The sequence below is a fragment of the Gobio gobio genome, assembly GCF_949357685.1.
Source record: "Gobio gobio genome assembly, chromosome: 16".
Taxonomy (NCBI): Eukaryota; Metazoa; Chordata; class Actinopteri; order Cypriniformes; family Gobionidae; genus Gobio; species Gobio gobio.
This window is the reverse complement of record NC_137109.1, coordinates 14,626,776-14,649,620: the sequence shown is the minus strand read 5'-3', so window position 1 is coordinate 14,649,620 and position 22,845 is coordinate 14,626,776. Positions and strand designations below refer to the sequence as shown.

At 43.7% G+C, this 22,845-nt stretch overlaps 1 protein-coding gene across 1 annotated transcript; it reads right to left on the bottom strand.

Moving 5' to 3' along the window:
- Nucleotides 1-3: 3 nt before the first annotated feature.
- spon2b (spondin 2b, extracellular matrix protein) lies at nt 4-12,363 on the bottom strand. Its single transcript, XM_079838547.1, has 6 exons — nt 12,248-12,363; nt 11,465-11,697; nt 3,095-3,318; nt 2,260-2,451; nt 1,683-1,866; nt 4-650 (listed from the first exon to the last, which is right to left on the bottom strand). The coding sequence occupies exons 2-6, from the start codon at nt 11,688-11,690 to the stop codon at nt 472-474; spliced, it is 1,005 nt and encodes a 334-aa protein (XP_079694673.1). The 5' UTR covers nt 11,691-11,697; nt 12,248-12,363; the 3' UTR covers nt 4-471.
- Between the last annotated feature and the right edge of the window lie 10,482 nt (nt 12,364-22,845).

The following is a 22,845-nucleotide window of genomic DNA, read 5'->3' as shown; positions in this document are numbered from 1 at the left end:
ATGAAAATTCAGAGGAAATGCTTTTTTTATTTTATTGTATTTACAGTTTTATGTACAGTTTTGCAATTAATGTACAGATATCATCCACTGATGCAACATAAAACAGTATTTTTACTGATGAATTTTATCTTATCTATTGAGCTTGATGATGTTTTTTTTTCCACCAGAGAGCTTCAGACTCTATGAACAGTGCATGAGGACAGTGTGTGAAAGTCACAGCAAATTCAGTTATTAAACTGCTATTAGGGCAAATACCAGTATTGTAAAAAAGTATTTTTGCAGGTGACATCTGCAGTTCCTCATAACTAACTAATATGTGGCCTTGTCTTTTTCATTTCCATGTTTAAGCTTGTGAACTCACCCACTACATCATAGCCTCACAGAAAGCAGTCTTTCCCCTTAAAACGTTTTAAAGCTGTTAACCAGTTGATTTGTCCCTGTGTATGAGTTCCTCATCATGTCCTCTTATATTCACACACAGTTATCAGGGATACAGAGCTTCTTTTCCTCTAGAAGTGGACAAGCAGCCCCATTGTTTGCAGGATGCATGTGAATATAGCGGGTTCTGTGCTTTACCCCTTTCTCACCACACTGACCCTTACAAAGACCCCAAGGTGACCAGACAGACACCTCACAGTCCAGAGGGGTATCTGTAGGGGAAAAAAGAGATGTTGATTACCATGAGAACTGGGTAAAAATAGTTGTAGGCTACTTGTTAATATAATAGTTTACATAATATATAAAATCAATAAAATCAAATAATAAAAAATCACCCTCAAAATGTATGCACTATTCCTTTTAATAAGGCTAAGCAACCAGAACACATGAGAAATCAAGTTGATGGTGAATTTGTATGCTTTGAATCATACAAAAACAGATTTTAGAAAAAGTCTGCATGAAGGTCCATCGCTACCTAACAGTCAGCGGGGTGTAATGAATGAGATTGTTTGAATTCATATCAATTTGCCTTCAGTTTGACCAAGGTAAAATAGTTAAAAACTGCCTTTCGATTTTGTAGGGCTAAGCATAAAATAGATTCATGAAACATAGATATAATTCTATTTATAGTCATATTATTTATGAAGAAGAGTAAGAAAATGAAAAGTTGCCTGAACACTAAATACATTTTTTACCTCTAAGATTTTTTCCCACCCCATATCTTGATTTAATCTGTGATTTTAATTAACGTCAGACAACAAAAGTAATATCTTTAAATGTTGTTGAAATAATTGTTTGTCTAGACTAGAGAGATCTGATTCACTGATGCTTTCCAGAAATCCCGACCTTGTAAAAAGTTGATATGTATCACAGACTGGGACTTTTGTACAAGTAGAAAAACAGAAGGATGGAATAAAAGGACACATTTCACTTCCATGACAAACACTTCCTGAGTGCTGAGTGGCAGAAAACTTTTAAACGGGTTGGCCTCCATTATCTTGTTAGCAGTTTGTTGTGTTGGTTACCATGGGAATGGATAAACCTTTCTACAGCCCGTGATTCAATAACCACAAGTTCTCTCTATATATGTGCAGTGTTTCCTCGAAAACAGAATACATGCATATAAGATTCAAACATTCAAGTATATCAACTCTTTTTTTTTTTTGCATAAATAATGGGAAGACTTTCTGAGCATTAGAACATACACATCACAATTCATTTTATAAACAATTCCCAGTGCTTACTTATTAAAGATCCGTCTATTTCATTCCCGCTTGGAATCTGATTGGACTGGGTTGGCTGAATGGGTAAGCTGAAGATCTGGTTGTTCTTGATCTTAGTTAGGGAGACTTTGGCTATTGGGGGAAGCTTCTTCAGTCTGGGATAGTAGAAGGAGTTTGCAGGGTGGCTTGGAAATGATGAGGTTATCTGTTGAGAAGAAGACACATCTGTAATGAGATCCATAACAAGACTGCTAAATAAAGGTGGTTAGGGGGTCTAGAAGGTGGTCCGGTTTGCTGGTTTTAGAGAGGATTTATTTGATCACTGGCAGACCAACTAAACCAGCTTAAACCAGCTAAAGCAACCAAACCACTTGGATGGTTCCCAAAGTGAGTTTACCCTGCTGCACAAACATATCTAAACCTAGCCTTAAATGTTTTGCTGGTCTCAACTCGTCTCCAAGGCTGGTCAGGCTGGTCTGTTAGCTGAGGAATTTTGGAAACTTTTTAGTTGGTCAGGTTGGGAGGGCAGCTTAAAAGCTTTTTTTTTTTCATGGAAAGTATTACATATTTTCTTGGGTAATCTCCTTTTAGACATTACCTGAAGGACCTTGTCTTGAGGAATGGTCTCAAAGTTTGGTGAGGAGAAGGTGAAACCACTGTCTGTGCCGGCATCATAGGGGTAAAGATCTAGGCTTATGTTGCCTTTCCAGTGATCGCCCTCACACAAGTTCAGACTGTCTATTCCAACAAACCAGTCAGGACTTGGCACAATACGGACAATGAAGGACAGCTGCAAAACAAGAAGACCATTAGTGTTCGGTTGCTCTGTGGTTTTAGCTTGCTCATTAGCCTGCATGAGCTGTCACTGGCTTGTTTTCATTTGGAAAGTTTTATTTACAATTCTCTCTATAATATTTTATATGGAATACCTGGGAGGTCAATGAAGTATGTGCATGTAGAGAGCTAGTTAAAAAAGAATGCTGTAAGAATACAGTATGAAAGTGTCCACATCTTCTGACTGAAAACATATGCGGTTTAAAAATAAACACCTAAAACAACAGTTTAAACCAGCCTAAGTAGTCTTGGAAAACCACTTTACCAATAAGATAAAGCAGCTAAACACTGGTTTATCTAGGCAGGGAGACAGACTAGACCATGTTCTAGTCTGTCTCCCTGCCTAGATAAACCAGTGTTTAGCTGCTTTATCTTATTGGTAAAGTGGTTTTCCAACTGGACCAGCAATACAGCATGGCCAGGCTGGGGGACCAGAGTAGGCTGGTTACAGCTAGCAAAACAATTGGGTTTAATAATCAATTTTTAATGTCAAACGGTGTGATTTGCATAAAAACGCATTATATAGGTCATGATTTGGTTCAGAAAAGGGGCTCACTCTTGTCCTCGCTTTAACCTATTGCAATGCACAGTGTACTTACTAAAGAGTGTCTTGCATAGACCTCAAATTCTGTGGTTGCCTGGCCGGTTCCTCCAAGCACACCAGGCGCTGAGAAGAGGCCATAGACGCTCTGGATCCGTTCCCCAGCTGCCTCCACTTCCTTTATCAGGGTCCAAGCCTCTCCTCTCTCAGAGAACTCTCTCACCCCATTACTGGCATACTCGTTCCTTTGCCAGATGTGATAGTCTGTGCTGTGAGTTACTCCTAAAATGAAAATGATTTTAATACAGTTTTCGATGTGTGCTTCTGCTTTAGTGCATAACTACTCAGGTACTGCCATCACTGTCTTTCACGGGCCCATATAGGAACAGTGTGTACATTTTACAGTGCCTTGCAGGGGGTTGGACTTTTTTTTTTAAAAGGAAAAGACTTTTTACAAGAAAATTTTTAGGCGTAATTTGTTGGGGGTCAACCCAGATTGTTTTAGCATCCCTATAGCAGAGTTAACCAAATGCTATCTATTTTCAAAATTGCAGTATTGAAAAACACTATATATATATATATATATATATATATATATATATATATATATATATATATATATATATATATATATATATATATATATATATATATATATATTGTACATAAATCTATAAGAAACTGATCAATAATTATAGTATTCAAAAATCCAATAATGATCAGTGAGCAGCGATACTGAAAATATGCACCATGGCTAATTTTCAATACTTACTAAAACGATACTCGGTTACTTAATGTAACCTCGGTTCCCTCTAGAAGAGGGAACGAGTATTGCGTAAGTTCCTTACGCTACGGGAAAGTATTCTTTCTTCGAGATTTCTGAAAAACCCAAAATTATCCTTAATTTTGTAACATTGTCAACGCAGTGCGGCAGCCTGGCAGACCATAGCAGGCTATTCCAGCGTGCTATTGGCTGCTCTGCTGGCAACTGCAGCAGCCTATCGGTGAGCCCGCGTGACGTGGCGACCAATGGCCTCACCTGGCTTCATTTGCCTACAGGTGAGGCGTGGCCACGTGTATATAAGCAGGGCTCACGGGCTGCATATTCGGTTTTCGTAGTTCTGAAGCGTAAAAGCCCGCGGGGCGCACGGCAAGGAACGCAATACTCGTTCCCTCTTCTAGAGAGAACCGAGGTTACATTAAGTAACTGAGTATCGTTCTCTTACGAGAGGTTCTCTCGTATTGCGTAAGTTCCTTACGCTACGGGAACATATTGTCAACGCCGTGCGCGCCTCGCATACAGCATATGTATCCCAGGGAACCGGGGAAAAAACACTGCTCGGGCAGGGTGGCCAGTAAAGAAAACGGGCCACCACATATACAGACACTTCATTCGAACTGACGGGTGGTTACGACGGATGGTTACAACACCCTGTCCCATGAATGAGGGAACGGCACCTGCCGGTCTCCTTCAAATTCACCACACCTTGTCTCATGAATGAGGGAGCGGCAACGCCGGTCGCCTTCAAATTCACAATATCTTGTTATATGAGTGAGGTAACGGCACCGCCGGTCACCTTCAAACTCACAACAGCTCGTCTCGTAAATGAGGGAACGGCACCGTCGGTCTCCTTCAAATTCACATGAGCCTAGTACCGAACTTACTACCAGTATGTGAGCTATGTCTGCGCAGAACCACTGGGCAGAACCAACAGCCCTATTGAACTGATAACACTTTCGCCTGTAAGGCAGGAACTTCCAGATTGTAAAATCTCACAAACGTAGACGGGGAGGCCCAGCCTGCCGCCATACAGATATCGTGGATGGAAATCCCTCTGGCCCAAGCCCACGAAGAGGCCATGCCTCTGGTGGAGTGTGCTCTGACACCTAGCGGGCACTGCAGGTGTTTGGAAGCGTATGCAGTTGCAATCGCGTCCACTATCCACCTGGACAGGGTCTGTTTCGAGGAGGCGAGACCCTTAGTGCGCCCACCAAACGAAACAAATAGCTGCTCAGAACGCCTGAAGGCGGCGGAGCGTGTGACATAAACCCTCAATGCCCTGACAGGGCAGAGGATATTGCCACCGTCCCCCTCATCGGATGCTGGCAGAGCCGAGAGGGAGATAATCTGCGCCCTGAAGGGAGTGCCGATCGCTTTGGGGACATAACCATGCCTCGGTCTGAGAATGACCTTAGAGTCATTAGGACCGAACTCCATACACGTCGGGCTCACTGAGAGCGCGTGTAGATCCCCCACGCGTTTCACTGAAGCCAGAGCTATCAGAAACGCGGTTTTTAGCGAAAGGAACCTTGGTTCCACAGTCTCGAGCGGTTCAAAGGGATGAGCCTTCAGGGCCTCTAGGACCAAGGCCAGATCCCATATAGGAACCGACGGGGGCCGTGGGGGATTCATCCGTCTGGCTCCTCTGAGGAAACAGATGATGAGCTCGTTCCTTCCTAGCGTGCTACCTAGCGTCGTCTGAGCGAACGCTGCTATAGCCGCCACATACACTTTGAGCGTGGAAGGGGACCTGCCCAATTCCAAAAGCTCTTGGAGGAAGGAGAGCACCCGCTGGACCCCACATTGCTGTGGGTCCAATCCCTTGGAAACACACCACTTAGTGAACACCGACCACTTAGAACTATATAACCGCCTCGTCGAGGGGGCTCTAGAGTGTGAAATCGTGTTCATAACCCCTTCGGGCAGGTCAACGGGTATCCGTTGGTCACCCATACATGCAGAGACCATCGCTCTGGATGGGGATGCCAAACTGACCCTCCTGCTTGAGAGAGAAGGTCTGCTCTCAGCGGAACTGGCCAGGGGGGTGAGTGCGACAGCTTCACCAGCTCTTGGTACCAAATCTGGTTCTCCCAGCGCGGTGCTATAAGGAGCACCGGGCGGCGCGTTTCCCTGATTTTCGCTATGACCTGGGGCAATAGGGAAATCGGCGGGAAAGCATACAGCGGGAGGCTGGGCCAAGTTTGGGACAGCGCATCCTCGCTTTTGGACAGAAACGTCGGGCAGCGGGCGTTCTCTTTTGTTGCAAAGAGGTCGAGCTCCGCTCTGCCGAACAGGCGCCATACCACCTGGACTGTCTGGGGGTGCAGGGACCATTCTCCTGGGAGAATGAGGCCCCTGGACAGCTTGTCCGGGCCCACATTGAGGTGGCCCGGCACGTGCGCAGCTCTCAGCGAGCGCAGCGAGCTGTGTGCCCACACGAGCAGGCGTTCTGTCAGATTGCCCAGACATCTGGACCTGACACCGCCCTGCCGGTTCACGTAGGACACCACTGTGGTATTGTCCGACCGGACCAACACGTGGTGTCCTCGTATAAGCGGGAGAAACTGCCTGAGCGCGTTCTCTACCGCTATCATCTCCAAACAGTTTATGTGTAGGAGTTTTTCCTCGCTCGACCAAAGGCCCGAGGCTGATCTGCCCTCGAAAACGGCGCCCCAACCCGTGGTGGAGGCGTCCGTCGAGATGACCTTGCGGTGTGAGATGGCTCCCATCGTCACTCCCCTCTGGTACCAGTCGGCTACTAACCAGGGCTCTAGGGCTGACACGCAGCCCTGAGTCACTCTGATCCTGAAGCCTCCGGACGCCCAGGCTCTGTGAGGCACTCGGGCGTTTAACCAGCATTGCAGCGGGCGCATGCGCATTAAGCCCAGCTGGAGCACAGCTGCAGCTGAGGCCATACGTCCCAGCATCCTCTGAAAAAGCTTGAGAGGTGTGATTTTGCCCGGCCGGAAGTACGCAGCCATGCGCCGAACTTGGCGCGCGCGTTGGGGTGACAGGCGGGCTGACATTGCCACAGTGTCCAGATTCAAACCCAGAAATGAGGTTGATTGCGTGGGCACTAATGAGCTCTTGGTCCAATTGACCGTGAGCCCTAGGCTGTCCAGATGGCTGAGCAGCATTGCCCTGTGGGCGAGGAGCTCGGCCTCCGACTGCGCCAGGATGAGCCAATCGTCCAGATAGTTCAATACTCGCATCCCTCGATTTCTCAGAGGAGCGAGGGCCGCGTCCATGCACTTCGTAAATGTACGGGGTGCTAGTGACAGGCCGAACGGAAGGACGGTGTATTGATAAGCCTGGCCGTCGAAGGCGAATCGTAAGAATGGCCTGTGACCTCTGGCCTGTGGCGTTATCTTGATTTGAAAATATGCATCTTTCAAATCTAGGGAGATTAGCCAGTCTCTCGGGCGAATATGCGCGAGGATCTGCTTGGTCGTGAGCATCTTGAACGATCTTTTCATAAGAGCTTTGTTCAGACGCCTAAGATCCAGAATCGGTCTGAGCGACCCATCCCTTTTTGGCACGAGAAAATACCGGCTGTAAAAGCCTGACTCGCTCATAGAATGGGGAACCGGTTCTATAGCCCCTTTGCACAGCAGCGTGGCTATTTCTGCTCGAAGTAGATGTGCTACTTCCTCGCTCACTCTCGTCTCTGTACGCGCACAGAAGCGCGGAGGGCGGCGAGCGAACTGCAGAGTGTAGCCGTGCTTCACTGTTTTCAGCACCCATTCTGATACACCTGGAATGGCTTCCCACGCTCTCGCGTGCGCCACACGGGATAGAATGGCCTCCGGGCTCGAAACGCCGCGCTTCGCGGGTTTGATGGCCTGTATAGGAGGGGCGGGCGAGCGCATGTGGTGGTTAGTCGTGGACGCAAACAAGCGGACACGTGACCTAACTCTAGCACTCGAGCGGCCGGTGGCCGCTTTATGTGAGTGGGGGACACGGGGTTTATAGTGCTTTTGAGCAGGGGTGAACACAGAAAAGTGGGCACATTTACTGCATTTGAAACACATACGGCGTGAGCCGTGCAACCAGAAATAATGCAACTTTTGTGATTTCTCTGGTTCGCCGTAAAAACGGCAGTTATTGACAGGCGAGAAGGCGTTTTTGCCGGCTCGTTGGCTGCGTGAAATCCATCTGCAGCAGCCACAGTGGTGGGGGCTGACAGGAAAGAGAGTTTTGACGGTGGTCCGGCCGCGGCGGGACTTAACCGTCGTTTCTTGCCTCTGGCTAGGAGGACTTTGGAGGCTCGGGCTTCAGCGCGATCCTAGGCCGGGGGCCCCGAGGTGGAGGCGGCTTACCACGGCTGGAAGAGCGCGATCTGGGGCGGCCGCTCGGTCTTCGCTGAGACGAAGGGGGCCGCGCTGGGCGCTGCGTGGAGCTCGTTGCTGGCTGGTCATGAGGACGGCGAGCAACGGAGCTATTGCTAGCGCCGGGGCGTCGAGGCAGGAAAAGGTTCATGGCCTGCGTCGTTTTCTGCACTTCGGAGAAACGGTCGACGATCCCCTTGACCGCTGGTCCGAAGAGCCCAGACGGAGAGAGCGGGGCATTTAGGAAGGCCGCGCGCTCTGTTTCTCGCATGTCCGCGAGCGTGAGCCAGAGGTGGCGCTCAGCTACCGTGAGGGAGGCCATAGAGCGTCCGAGGGCCTGTGCTGCGGTCTTGGTGGCGCGAAGGGAGAGATCCGTCGCGCTTCGCAAATCCGTGATTAACTCAGCGTCACAGCTTTTCTCGTCCAGGTCGCGGAGGAGATTAGCTTGGAGGATTTGCAGCACGGCCATAGAGTGCAGAGCAGACGCAGCTTGACCGGAGGCAGCGAAAGCGCGGCCGATCAGCGATGACGTCACTCTGCAGGCCTTAGACGGGAGGGCAGCCTTTGAGCGCCAACCGGAAGGCGGGCAAAGGTGCGCTGCGACCGCCTCTTCCACCGGAGGGATAGCGTTGTAGCCTTCCTCAGCCGCGCCGTCAACTTGTGAGAGCGTCGAAGAAGCCTGAGACGAGACCCTCGCGGAGAATGGCGCGTTCCAGGACTTTGCGAGCTCCTCGTGAAGCTCTGGCAGAAAAGGTGCAGTCCTGGAGGTGGGCGCACGGCGGCGACTGTTTAGGAAGCATCCGTCAAGTCGGTTCGGCGCTGCCACCTTGGGCGGGGCCCATTCGAGGCCTAGCTGCTCGACAGCCCGGGTGAGAAGGCGCAAAAGTTCGGCGTCCTCACCCGCTCGAGAGCGTCCGGAGCCCCGGACTGAAGAGGTCGCGGAAGACCAGTCCTCGCTGTCGGAAGCCATGATGGAGCAGCTGTCGGCGCGTTCCGCGGCCGCATCCGCCTCATCCCCGGAGGCGGCAACAGAAATGGCGGCCTGGGGTGGGGGCGGGGAAGGCGAGAGTGAAGCGGGCGGGAAAGGTTCCGGCGAGCTTCTCTCGGCGAACTCCGGAGTCCGCTGCGAGCGGCGCTTCTTTCTGCGCGGCGTAGCAGGGACTGGAGGGATATCATCGTCGAACAGGACGAGTCGAGCCCGCAGGGTCGACATCGTCAGTTCTTTGCACTCCTGGCATCCGCCGGCGAGAAGTGCGGCGGCGGCGTGATCACGGCCCAGGCAGAGAGCGCAGATCACATGGCGGTCCCCGGAGCTGAGCTGCGCTGCGCGTGACACGAGCCGCAGGTGGAACGAGACATTTTGCATCAAACGCTCGGCTCTTTTTGTGAAAAGTGTGACGCAGCGGCGACAACACTTGAGCGTAAAGGATATGGGCTGCCGGATAGCAGAGCAGGCACGGATGGCTGAAGGTGGCGCGATGCTGCCGGCTTCCTCAGGTGCTGTCCTCTGCTTGCTTGTCTGCGCGGTCACGGCGGCGGGTTCCAGATCCAGCGATGCGAAGGGCTTCGCTGAAGAAAAGAAAATCGAATATGCAGCCCTGCTTATATACACGTGGCCACGCCTCACCTGTAGGCAAATGAAGCCAGGTGGGCGCGAAGCGCCCTCATTGGTCGCCACGTCACGCGGGCTCACCGATAGGCTGCTGCAGTTGCCAGCAGAGCAGCCAATAGCACGCTGGAATAGCCTGCTATGGTCTGCCAGGCTGCCGCACTGCGTTGACAATGTTACAAAATTAAGGATAATTTTGGGTTTTTCAGAAATCTCGAAGAAAGAATACTTTCCCGTAGCGTAAGGAACTTACGCAATACGAGAGAACCTCTCGTAAGAGAACCCTGAAATTCTTATCAAGGTTCTTTATTGGCAAAGGGATAGTTTACCCAAAAATGCGAATTCTGTAATTAATTCCTCACCCTCATGCCGTTCCAAACCTGTAAAACCTTTGTTCATCTTCGGAACACAAATTAAGTCAATTTGATGGAATCCGAGAGCTCTCTGATCCCTCCATAGACAGTTATTTAATGTGACTCCAGTGGTTCAACCTTAATTTAATGAAGCAACGAGAATATTTTTTGTGCGAAAAAACAAACAAAAATAATGACTTTATTCAACAATTTAGTTCTGGCTGTTTACGTTGCAGCTCCCGCGCATGCATCATGGTGCTCACGTGAACAGCATCGTCTGCCATAGATCTCAAGAGCGCTGCACTGTATTTACATTGGAAACACTGGTTTAGGACACTTACACAGGCTAGACCGAAATTGTTGAATAAAGTTGTTATTTTTGTTTGTTTTTGCGCACAAAAAGTATTCTTGTCGCTTCATAAAATTAAGGTTTAACCACTGGAGTCACATGGACTATTTTAACAATGTTTTTACTATCTTTCTGTAAAGTGTTCATTAAATAACTGTCTATGGAGGGGCCAGAGAGCTCTCGGATTTCATAAAAAATGTCTTAAAGGGATAGTTCACCCAAAAATGAAAATTCTGGCATCATTTACTCACCCTCAAGTTGTTCCAAACCTGCATGAGTTTCTTTGTTCTGCTGAACACAAAATAAGATAGAGTGAAGAATGTTTGTAACCAAACAGATAGAGCAACTATTGACTACCATAGTAGGAAAAAAAATACTATGGTAGTCAATAGTTGCTCTCTCTGCTTTGTTACAAACATTCTTAACTCTATCTTCTTTTGTGTTCAGCAGAACAAAGAAACTCATACAGGTTTGGGACAACTTGAGGGTGAGTAAATGATAACAGAATGTTCATTTTTGGGTGAACTATCCCTTTAATTTGTGTTCTGAAGATGAACGAAGGTCTTACGGGTTTGGAACGACATGAGGGTGAGGAATTAATGACAGAATTTTCATTTTTGGGTAAACTAACCCTTTAACATCCATGGAACCTTTCCATTGCACTGAAGCTTCTCTCTAGTGGAGGTTCTTTAGATCATTAAAATGTTCTTCACACTTTTAAGAACTTTTCACTGAAAGGTTCTTTGGGGTTCTTCTCTGACATTGCTGCAAAAACCAGCGGAACCTTTTTTGGAATTGGAAACTTTATTTTTTAAGAATGAATATCACCTTTGTTTTTGACTTTTTGATTAACGTCATAATTGCTAGGTAAAACCCCCTTTGGGTGAACACATGGGCCATTGCACTCATTACAATCCAAAAAGTGTGACAACAAATGTAGAACATTTTGAAAGCAATAATGGTTACTACTACCCTCTTCTTACATACAGTAAAGATCAGCCCACTCACCAATGATGGGGGACCACTGAGCAGGCGGCCTGTACAGAGGGTAGTGTTTGGGGAAGGCAGTCTGAGTCCACTGGCCGGTAAACGTCAGTCTGTACTTGGCTGTAGACGGCGCCGTGCATAAGCTGTCCACGTCGACCGGCATTGCAGGGACTCCACTCAGCAGGGCCAGAGTCACGGTAAGCCACTGCATCCAGTAGTTCACTTTCAGAGATGTCATCTTTTCCATGCTGGTTCTGTGAAGGAACAATGCGAAAGATGTGGATACATGCCACACCCAGGTTTGGACGCTTTGGCTCACTCTTTCAATGCTAAAATAAGTGATAAACATGGGAATTAAGCAATTTACATAAGCTGCCTCTGTGAGTGATTTGATATTACTGTGTCTACACTGACTAAGAAGGAAGGAATCTAGGTCAGAATAACTGAATTCACTCTGTGTTTCCAGGCATTTTTACATGGCATTTTCAGCAAAAGCAGGATTGGCAGTGAAATTACATTGTTGAAATTGGTTAAGTTATACTCAATATAATCTTGTATAAATACTTTTTAAAAAATCACCTCGTTAAAATAAATTATTATAATTTAATTGTTACAATTTATATTATTATTACATTCATGATTCAATGTAATGCACCATTTAGACATTAATAGAATCAATTTATATGTAGTAATGTGTTTTTGTTTCTTCTGCTCTAAAAAAGATTTGAATTTATTGTAATTTAAGCAGAAGCAATTCAAAATCATCATGAAGCATGAATGAAACAAGTTAAAGAAAGCACTTACAGGGTTTGGAGAGACAGATGAGGTTTCCTGCAGAAGAGTTGAATGGAGGTCACCTGAGCCCAGGCATTCAGAGGAAGACTGCAAGATGACTGTGTGTCTTCCAGCTATTTATGCGTTTCCAGCAGTCCCCACTGTCTAACAATATCAATAACCTCATGACCCCTCCCAGGCGTAGCGTAGAGCTCTCCACACTCAACATTACATCTCCATGTGGGATTTCCCCTTTGGTCTCGGCAAACGAGTCACTGTTTGTAACAAAAGGTTCACACATTTTTTCCTCTCCCAACCAGAGATGCACAGAGAAAGCAGCATTATGAAGCTCCTGAGGGTTTCACAGTCAGTTGAGGAGGAGTATTTGATTGTGGAAAAAGACTTGGCTGGTGGCTCAACAGCTTGAAGGCACCCGGCAAGCCGAAAGCTAACTGATCCTGCCTGCAGCCAGTAATTGCTTCCACATGCTCATGTTTTGCCCTTCACCCTTCTCAAATTCTCCCCAGTTTCTTGACACTTAATTTGCTGAGAGCTGTTTGGATGTTGTTTTGTGCAAACCGGTTCCATTTCTGGAAGCTTGCTTTAAAAGTTTTTAATATTCCTCTGTTGTAAATTGGGCCTTGGCCCAAATGGATTGCGACATCTAATGTGTTTGACATGTGTTTTATGTCTGTCTCAATCTTGGGTCAGTTTCTGTCAACCATCCCTCATTGTTCATTTGAGTTGTCTTACATTTGGTCGCAATGGACTAACTGAAATATTAATAGAAACTACAGAGAGAGTCAGAAAGTGTGTTAAAATGAGTTTGGATTGATTACACAAATGGGTTCATTTAACAATACCTTTAAGGAAGTAATAAATATGAGAGTATCTTTAAAGGCCAAAATGTAGGTCATCATTTGCAAAAACCTAAGATTTAGGTCTCACTCAGTCCTAGGGCCCTATTTTAACGATCTGAAACGCAAGTGTCAAAGCGCGAAGCGCAAGTAACTTTGTGGGCGGGTCTCGGCGCTGTTGCTATTTTCCCGGCGGGATAAATGGCTCTTGCGCCCGGCGCAAATCTAAAATGGGTTGGTCTGAAGTAGCTTCATTATTCATAGGTGTGGTTTGGGCGTAACGTGAATAAACCAATCCGAGCGTCATCCAACATTCCCTTTAAAAGCAGGTGCGCAAGTTCCATTATGGATTGCTATTATTATGGCGTATTTACCAGGCGCACGCCAGGAGCGGTTCACAGCCGAGGAGACTGATGTTCTTGTAAGAGCAGTAAAAGACAGAGAAGTGAAGTTGTAATGTTGTACATTATGGTAAAGGTGATTTCACAGTCTTTTTTTTTTCAGTCTTTCAGTTTTTTCAGTTTTTCAGTCGATTTTTGTTCCTGGTTCTTGACGGACAAACCAATTTGTCAGATGTCCTTATATACATATATGTCTTGCCACTATTGGGCAAACAGGTCTTATCCTTAATTATTACAATTAGCCTGAATCATTTGTAAGCTAGATTTATGCCTATTTTTTCACATCTTCGTGGCACACCACAATGATTTCCGTCATCTCATGTGTTAATATTTTTTTAGTGTAACAATTTATGATTTGCAAAAATAACTGTTGCATCTGTGTAGATTACATGAGCAAAGTGTATGCGCGTTGTGCACGCTATACATTATGGTCAAGCATGCGCCCTTAAAATAGCATAATGAACAACGCGCAACGCGCCACTGACTTTAGACTAGGTTTTTTCTGGTCAGTGGCGCAATTGTTTAATGGAACAGCAAAATAGCACCAGGGATTGTTTGCGCCGGAACACGCCTCCTTTTTTGCGCTGAACCGCCCAGGGAGCGCAAGTTCATTCACTAGTTTAGCGACGTGCTTCTGTGGAGGGAAAAGCGCGCTTTGCGCGGGTGCAAAATAGGCATACCTGTCAAGTTTTGGATTTGAAAATAAGGGACATTTTTCGGCGCCCACCGCAAGCAGTCCCACCACCCCAACCAAGCTCCAGTATCCCTTACATTTTAAGACAGGTGTTATAGCCCAAATGAAAACACAAAAGGTTATATATGATGAGCATTTATTTAAAGGCTTATTTGCATATTTTCTGTTCATTAAACATTGCTTGTTACATTTTATTTTCATTCCACACATTCTTTTCATTTCATATTGCTTTTCTTTTACAGTTTTTCTTTTCATTTCACATAACTTTTCTTTACTCTTTTAGTGAGTTATTGTACAAATCTGTTGCAGACTTTGCATTCTTTAAGACTGTTTTGGAAGGAGTGTATTTGTGGGCTGGGCCAGAGTGGTTCATTTTACATGAGAGTAGAGCACAAACTGTTCTGTTGTCTAATGTCATCCTATTCTCTGTAACAATCTTTCGTACCATAAATACCCTTTCTGAACTTGCATTGCTATGGGCAGGGCTCGACATGAACGCTTGTTGAGTGAAAAATAATTTTACTTGCCCAACGGACAAGTATCCTGAGTAAAATGTCAAAACAAAAAATAACTAGGGAATCACCAAAGTGCAATAATGATTCTGCATTCAGTTAGTGTAAGTGGCGATCGGTAGTGGATAATATAAAACGAACTGACATGGTTGTGCTGTTGAGGCTCGTGCGAAAACAAATGAGCGCCGCTCATACAAAGAAACTCAGTTAACATACACGGTTAAAATGGTGAAGTTATTATATTTATAACATATGATACAGTTAAGCAACATCACACTAACAAGAGTGTTGTTTTCCTGAATACCATCACGACTGGAAATGACACTGATTTCATATGCCAGTTCCATAAACAATTAATTAACATTAAGTCACTTACATTTTATAATTAAATCCGCTGTCCCATTGATCACGGTATTGACAATAGGGTTTTTTTTGTTGTTGTTGTTGGCAGGAGTGCCTTAATCCGTCTCTATCGTTACGTCCATCATCCGTGTCTGTTTTTTTTTTTTTCCCCGCGTTGTCACTCGTCATCTGACCTCACACACTAGCCTTGCGACAACTGACACCTATACTGTAGGCTACTGCAAATGACAGTTATCGCGAGGCTAGTTACAGAGCTCAGATTGGAAATGTTTTAGTTTTTTTACTCCGGTATTATTGTTTTTTAATAACGCAGGTTAAAATACGGGAGATTTACAGGAAAATACTAATACGGGAGGACGGCGGGAAAGAAGGGTAAAATACGGGACTTTCCCGGCCAAAACGGGATACTTGACAGGTATGAAAATAGGAATGACACATGCGTCGGTGTACAAAGTCAATTGCGCTGGGTGCAAGATAGGGCCCCTAATGTCTTTACCAAGTGCAATTGTGAGACAGGACAATGAAATTGATGAGCATAAATACATTCTAATTTATAACTTGAGGGGTTTTATTTTGACATGAACAAATATTTAATTTAAAGCTACACTGTGTGATATTTTCCCCCATCTAGTGGTGAAAAGGTATATGACCATCCAGTGAATTTTAGTTTCTGTTCCTCTCAATTCCGATTTCGTTTCAACTCCTACGGTGGCCGATTTAGTCCAAGATTAACATGGCTTCCAGTTCGACCTCGTCCACATTCGACACGGTGCCTGTGGGAAATTCTGTGCGCAGTGGGATGGTTGGAACTCAACTGGCCTAATTATTCGGCTAGAAAGAACTGCAGCTAATCCAGAGTGAACTTTGAGGATAGTAATGTTTATTCAGTCATCCAATTGCAAGGCATAAACAGGTTTGCGTGGATATGTACATAAATGTGGTTTCTGTGAGAGAACAAATAAGGATGGTAAATATACATACACAGTTAAGAACTGTATAACTATACTTATAAGTTACATTTGTATAATGTAACCGTAAACCAGAGCTTATTGTACCATATATAGGCGCTAAATGCAGCTGCATTAAATGCGCCACTTTAACGTTAGCACTGCCATGCGCTCTGTATAACTACCGATCAGACCTGATACATATTTCCATCAACATACATTACAAGCAAATATTTTCTATAAACGAATAAACATTGTTGATAACAAAATAACTGAATGATTATTCAAATAGGTGAGCATTACGCTATTGTATGTTGACACAAAAATACTTCTGAGGTGAAATCAACTGAATTACGTGATGACACACTCTGAAACACATCTACAATGACAATAACTATTATTACTTACGGAGTTATTAACGCACAGAAATACCACACAAGGAAAAACAGACTTTTGAGGAATAAACAAGCCAGGAAAACTCCGTATAACTCTGTTACTGGACGCCGCTGAGATGAAAACTCTCTGCACATGCGTGAGGCAGGGAATTTTGTACAGTGCCATCGAGTATTAAAACCGGTTAAAACGCGAAAGGCGAAGCTTGAATTTACGGGTATGTCCCTCTTTGGCTAATGTACTTTCAAGATGGAGGGGCAACATGGCGACCACCGTTAGATCCCATTACCTTATGTATTTTCAATGGCATATTATAAACTTACGAGAATACTTTATTACTTGAAAGAAGTAAATATACATTAATGAGCACATATATTTTTGAAAGAACTAAGTGTTTTTAGCTAAGAATAGACAAAAAAAGTTACACAGTGTAGCTTTAACAGCTGAAATGCTTTGCGACCAGTATTTATTCTTGTCATTAATCCAGTAATTCTGTTATTGTTGCAAGGGTATTAGTATGAATATGAACTTTTTCCCCCTGAAAATGTGGTATAAATTATTTATAAAGTTGGTTTAGACAAAATGTGTCTACAAACGGCTACTCACATCCTACAATTACTACATTTGTTTGGTTTTGGCAGCCATATAAGACTCCTTTCCAAAAATTTCTTTGAGAGTTTAAAAAGACCATGGGTTGTAAGCAATGATTGCATTGATGAGGGAAAGACATATCAAGTCAAGTCAAATTTATTTATATAGCACTTTTAAAAATAGCAACATTGTTTCAAAACAGTTTTAAAGAAAATCATGATGTTAATATTTATAATATCTTAATATCTTCATGCCATAGTCGCATTTAGCAGATTAGAGCTGTGCAATAAGGCAGTTTACATTTTTTGGATGATACAAGCAAATCAAGTAGTTGGGATTTGCTATATAGTATATTTCACCCTATGTGTATGTAGCTAAAGTTGGACATCCTTGTATATCCAACTTATATACTATATAGCAATTCTCAGTCACACAGCTGTTTATATATATTTCTTTACATGAGTATACTGAATGTATGCCGGTGAAGTAGGATGTCATCCAAATCATTGAATTCAAGTGTTCCAATCAGGTGTATAAAACCAAGCACCTAGGCATGCAGACTGCTTCAACAAACATTTGTGAAAGAATGAGTCGCTCTCAGGAGCTCAGTGAATTCAAGTGTGGTACCGAGATTGGTTGCCACCTGTGCAATAAGTCCATTCGTGAAATTTCCTCATTACTAAATATTTCACAGTCAACTGTTAGTGGTATTATAACAAAGTGGAAACAACTGAGAACAACAGCAACTCAGCCACAAAGTGGTAGGCCATGTAAAATGCTGAGGCGCACAGTGCGCAGAAGTCGCCAACTTTCTGCCTTCAATAGCTACAGATCTCCAAACTTTGTGTGGCCTTCAGATGAGCTCAAGAACAGTGCGTAGAGAGCTTCATGGAATGGGTTTCCATGGCCGAACAGCTGCATCCAAGCCTTACATCACCAAGTGCAATGCAAAGCATCGGATGCAGTGGTGTAAAGCACGCCACCACTGGACTCTAGAGCAGTGGAGACGTGTTCTTGGAGTGACCAATCACGCTTCTCTGTCTGACAATCCAATGGACGAGTCTGGGTTTGGCAGTTGCCAGGAGAACGTTACTTACCTGACTGCATTGTGCCGAGTGTAAAGTTTGGTGGAGGGAGGATTATGGTGTGGTGTTATTTTTCAGAGGTTGGGCTTGGCCCCTTAATTCCAGTGAAAGGAACTCTTAATGCTTCAGCATACCAAGACATTTTGGACAATTTCATGCTCCCAACTTTGTGGGAACAGTTTGGGAATGGCCTCTTCCTGTTCCAACATGACTGCGCACCAGTGCACAAAGCAAGGTCCATAAAGACATGAATGAGTGAGTTTGGTGTGGAGGAACTTGACTGGCCTGCACAGAGTCCTGACCTCAACCCAATAGAACACCTTTCGGATGAATTAGAGCGGAGAGTGCGAGCCAGGCTTTCTCGTCCAACATCAGTGCCTGACCTCACAAAAGCACTTCTAGAAGAATGGTAAAAAATTCCCATAAACACACTCCTAAACCTTATGGAAAGCCTTCCCAGAAAAGTTGAAGCTGTTATAGCTGCAAAGGGTGGGCCAACTCCATATTAAGAATGGGGTGTCATTAAAGTTCATGTGCATGTAAAGGCAGGCGTCCCAAAACCTTTGGCAATATAGTGTATTTGATATTGTTGACATGTTTCAACGATATTACAATCAAGCAGTTGAGATAGTTGTTATATACTGCTTAATGTGAGTGTACTGTATATATCGATATACTTATAGTAGATGTATCATTTGTTATTAATTAATTAAAGCTGCAGTCCGTAACTTTTTGCATTTTAGCGGTTAATGAACAGAACTGCATCATATTTGATCATATCGACAACACTTAAAGAGCACCTATCATGGAATTTTGAAATTTACCTTTCATGTAGTGTGTAACATAGATCTAAGTGAACAAAAACATCCTGTGATAGCTTGAAATATGACAGTGCACCGTATATATAGTTATTTTCTTTCAAAAGTAAGAGTCGACTCGGAGTCATTTTTAAGAATCGTTAGAAGACCGAAGCTTTTTCTCTGACTAGATGACGTCAACTTGTCAAGTTATTTGAATACGATACGCCCACTTATTGCGCTCCAAGACGCCAGTGAAAACTAGAAAACATCATGGCGACGAGACGCTGTGTTCTGAAGTGCCACTCAAAAGCAAACTTCTTTCATCTGCCCAAGGATGAGCATTTGAAGACTAAGTGGCTTGAAGACAAACCATACATCGTCGCGATTGTGTGTTTATTAGTCGTCAAATGTATGTTTCGCGATCTCAGGAAGCTTTTATTATGGACTTCTATTATGGCACATGGTTCTTCTTCGTCTGTCTGTACCATACATGGACTACATGTGCACAGAGCGCCCTCCGGCTGCCAGTATGAATTGAAAACAACACATAAGAGACTCAATCGCTCATGATTAGGCTATAACTGCCCATTTTGAGGAAGTATTGAATAAAAAATACTCCTCTGTTTAGAAATTTGACACAGACATATGAGAATCTATCAATATGTCTCCTCATCTGCACACTTTTGAACTAAAAGCCCTGAGGGATGTTGATTTGTCGCGAGTCTTCGTGAGGAGAATAGAGGAGTTTTTTTATGAATGAGATCAGCTGAGGCTCATATTACAATCAAACAGTACCGACGCGGTTTTCATATTCATAACTCCTGACACATATTAACAAATTACTGTCACTATAAGACTTTGATGGGCGTTCCGTTTCCGAAAATATCTGCACAGACTAAACCAATCACAACTGACTGGGTCATCGGACCAATCACCGCAGATTAGCGTCACGTAAAGGCGGGGTTTTGAAAAGTGAATCACTAAAGGAATCATTTGAGAATCGCTGTCAAAACAGGTAAAAATAAATGCATATTTTAAGAAAACTAAAGTCTTTTTTGTCATTGCATGCATGCAAAACTGTTGTTGGGGACTTCTAAAACAATATTTGGAACATTTTAAATGCCATGATAGGTGCTCTTTAAGCAGTTTAAGAGAGGAGTCAGCTGAAAGAAGTCATGCCATTGTCACTACAGCCACCACCCGTGACAGCCATATGCATAACATATTGTACATAGTACATCTTTAGTCCCCTATAGCACAAAGGGGCCTCAGCGAGCTCTGTGGGGGGTCATGTCATATTTTGAAAAGTTGAGCAATGAGCATTAAATATAAGTCCTTAACTTTTTCTGTTCAAAAATTACAAAATGTATATAATGAGCGAGTTCATCATGAATCCATTTTCCAGTCCGTGTTTTTGTCTTATCCTGAACCACTTTGGTACACCTATAAGTGTTTACATTGGGACTATTTTACACTGGTTCGGATCGCTGCCGCTGCGGAGTAGCCCAGTACCTGCATGACTCGTCATAGACATACACAGAGAGAAGTAGTTCCGGCTACAATGTTCTTCTGAAAGACGCATTATTCTGTTAATAAACGCAAGTTTATTATCGCTCGCTATAGCGCCAAAAGCCTCACAAATAACATGCAAGTATTGAAGTCACAGACAGAAGTCATTTAGTAATAGCCTATATTCTTTTCTTTTTTTTTTACCTACACACCAGTGTGAATACTGATATTTTTGTTGATATATTTTGTTCAAATAGGGCCAATTTATAGGTTACTCCTAGGCTTACGTTTTTTTAATTTCAAAGGGCCTACTAAAGTTTTTGTATTATAGGCTATTATTTGTGCATAAACATATCTGGTTATAGTAAATATTCCGTTTGTTTGAAAACAACACCAACATTTTCATCCTTGCTGCAGGCTTACAAGAGCAATAATATCATTAAATGTGAAGGGGGGCCCTAAGATAATTTCTTGGGAAAAAGGGGGTCTCAGACAAAAAAAGGTTGGGAACCACTGCCCTATAGTGTGCAAGATAAAAGCAACTGTGGCAAGAAACAAAAACCTTGGATAATAGAGAAAAAACTAACTTTGGAAGAAACCAGTCAACACCAGGGGGCCAGTTCTCATCTAGCTATACATTCAAAATATAATTACGTAAGTTGATATGTTATTATTGAACTGCAAGATTAAGTTGTGGGAGTCTTTGAGGTCCATCCAGGATTGAAAAATAGAGTGCAGGTAGATCACTGGACTAGTTCACAATCCATTGGAATCCAGAGCATTAATTGCATTACTAAATGTACCTTTTTTCTTTAAAGGCACTTTAATGTGCAACTTTTACAAAGTACTCAAGTATTTTGAGGACTACTACTAATGCTAACATTTCATATTAGTGCTTTATACAAAGTGACCTAGTGACCACCCAGGTTTGTTGTTCTGCTTTCAGGTTTTCATGAAGACTGCTGGCCTCTTTTTTGTTTATTTCTTCCAAGTAAATAGTCAGTAAATTTGTCGTTTTGGGAACTATTGTGTTTGAAACAAATATGTAACCAATAAAGACCGTTCAGATTGGCAAGAATGGTTATGAAACCATGCGCCAGTTCCAAAAATTGTGCTTTTAACTAGGTCATATTATTTTTCTTGGAAAAGATACCTGAATATATGACAAAACGGAAAATTTGTTTACAGAGGAACCAATGCAAGTCTTTACTGAAGCCTGGACATAGTAATTAGTGAAATACATCATATCCCACAATATGATTTAAAGTGTCACTGCACTTAAAAATGTTTTTCAGTTCACTGTACCTATAGGCCCTGTTAGGTCTTCCTGATGCATGATATCTCTTATAAAACAAGAGGTCTGCTGTTGACCCGTAAAGTGAAACTTTCCTGTTATTCCCATTCACAATTCCCAGTGTGACCATCTACTCATAGACCGGAGGTATAAAGAGCATGAAATACCGGGTCCTTCCTAAAGGCAGATTTATTTTCCAGCTTGGTGGCATTTCGCAGTGAACTTGAGCCACTACCTTGATATTTAGTCTTTGGCATGACTTATGGTGCAAAATCCATTTTCTGGGTTATGAAATTGTGACACAATATGAACAATGTCAGCTAGTAAAATATAACTATTTTGTAAGTCTGTTAAAATAATTATTATATTCTCACCAGCTACTTTATATGGTACACCTGTTCAACTGCTCGTTAATGCAAATATTTAATCAGCCAATCACATGGCATCATCTCAATGCATTTAGGCCTGTAGACATGGTCAAGACAATCTGCTGAAGTTGAGCTGAGCACGAGAAAGAGGATGAAAGGTGATTTAAGTGACTTTGAACGTGGCATGGTTTTTGGTAGTGATGGCGAAGTGAAGCTTTCTGAACCAGTGAAGCTTTCAGCACAAAATAACGGTAAGCCCCTCCCATCGAAAGCCGATGAGCCAATGGCAGTTGAGTATCAGTCGCGCTGGGATCGGTACTCGGACATCTTCAGGTGTCAACGCCATAGAGATACATTGGAAAATCCAAAGCTCTCATCGGTTTGATGGTGTTTATGCTACAAAAATGGTAAACGTCGTGCCTGAGGTACTGTAACACTGATTCCAGGTATCCTGAGAGGATTTTCTGGTTGTCATACTCTCATTAAGTTACGATTAAAGTTAGTAATTCCCTGCTAATGTACAAACTGACTAACTATAACTAACTGTTCCCATGCAACGGTGTAATGTTAGGTCAGAAACACGAAGGTCTACATCAGTGCATCTCTCCATATTAAACTGATTAAATGTGAATTTATGTAATCTTACCCTGTTATCATCTGCGATCGTAACAAAGATGCTTCTCCCGTTTGCATTGAGATCTGTAAACCATCGCTTCCAAATTAATCTCTCACCATATTTATTTTATTTCTGTGAGTTTAGATATGTTTAAAGGTCCGCAATATCTGTCCTACTAAGGAGGACTCCTATTTTGAC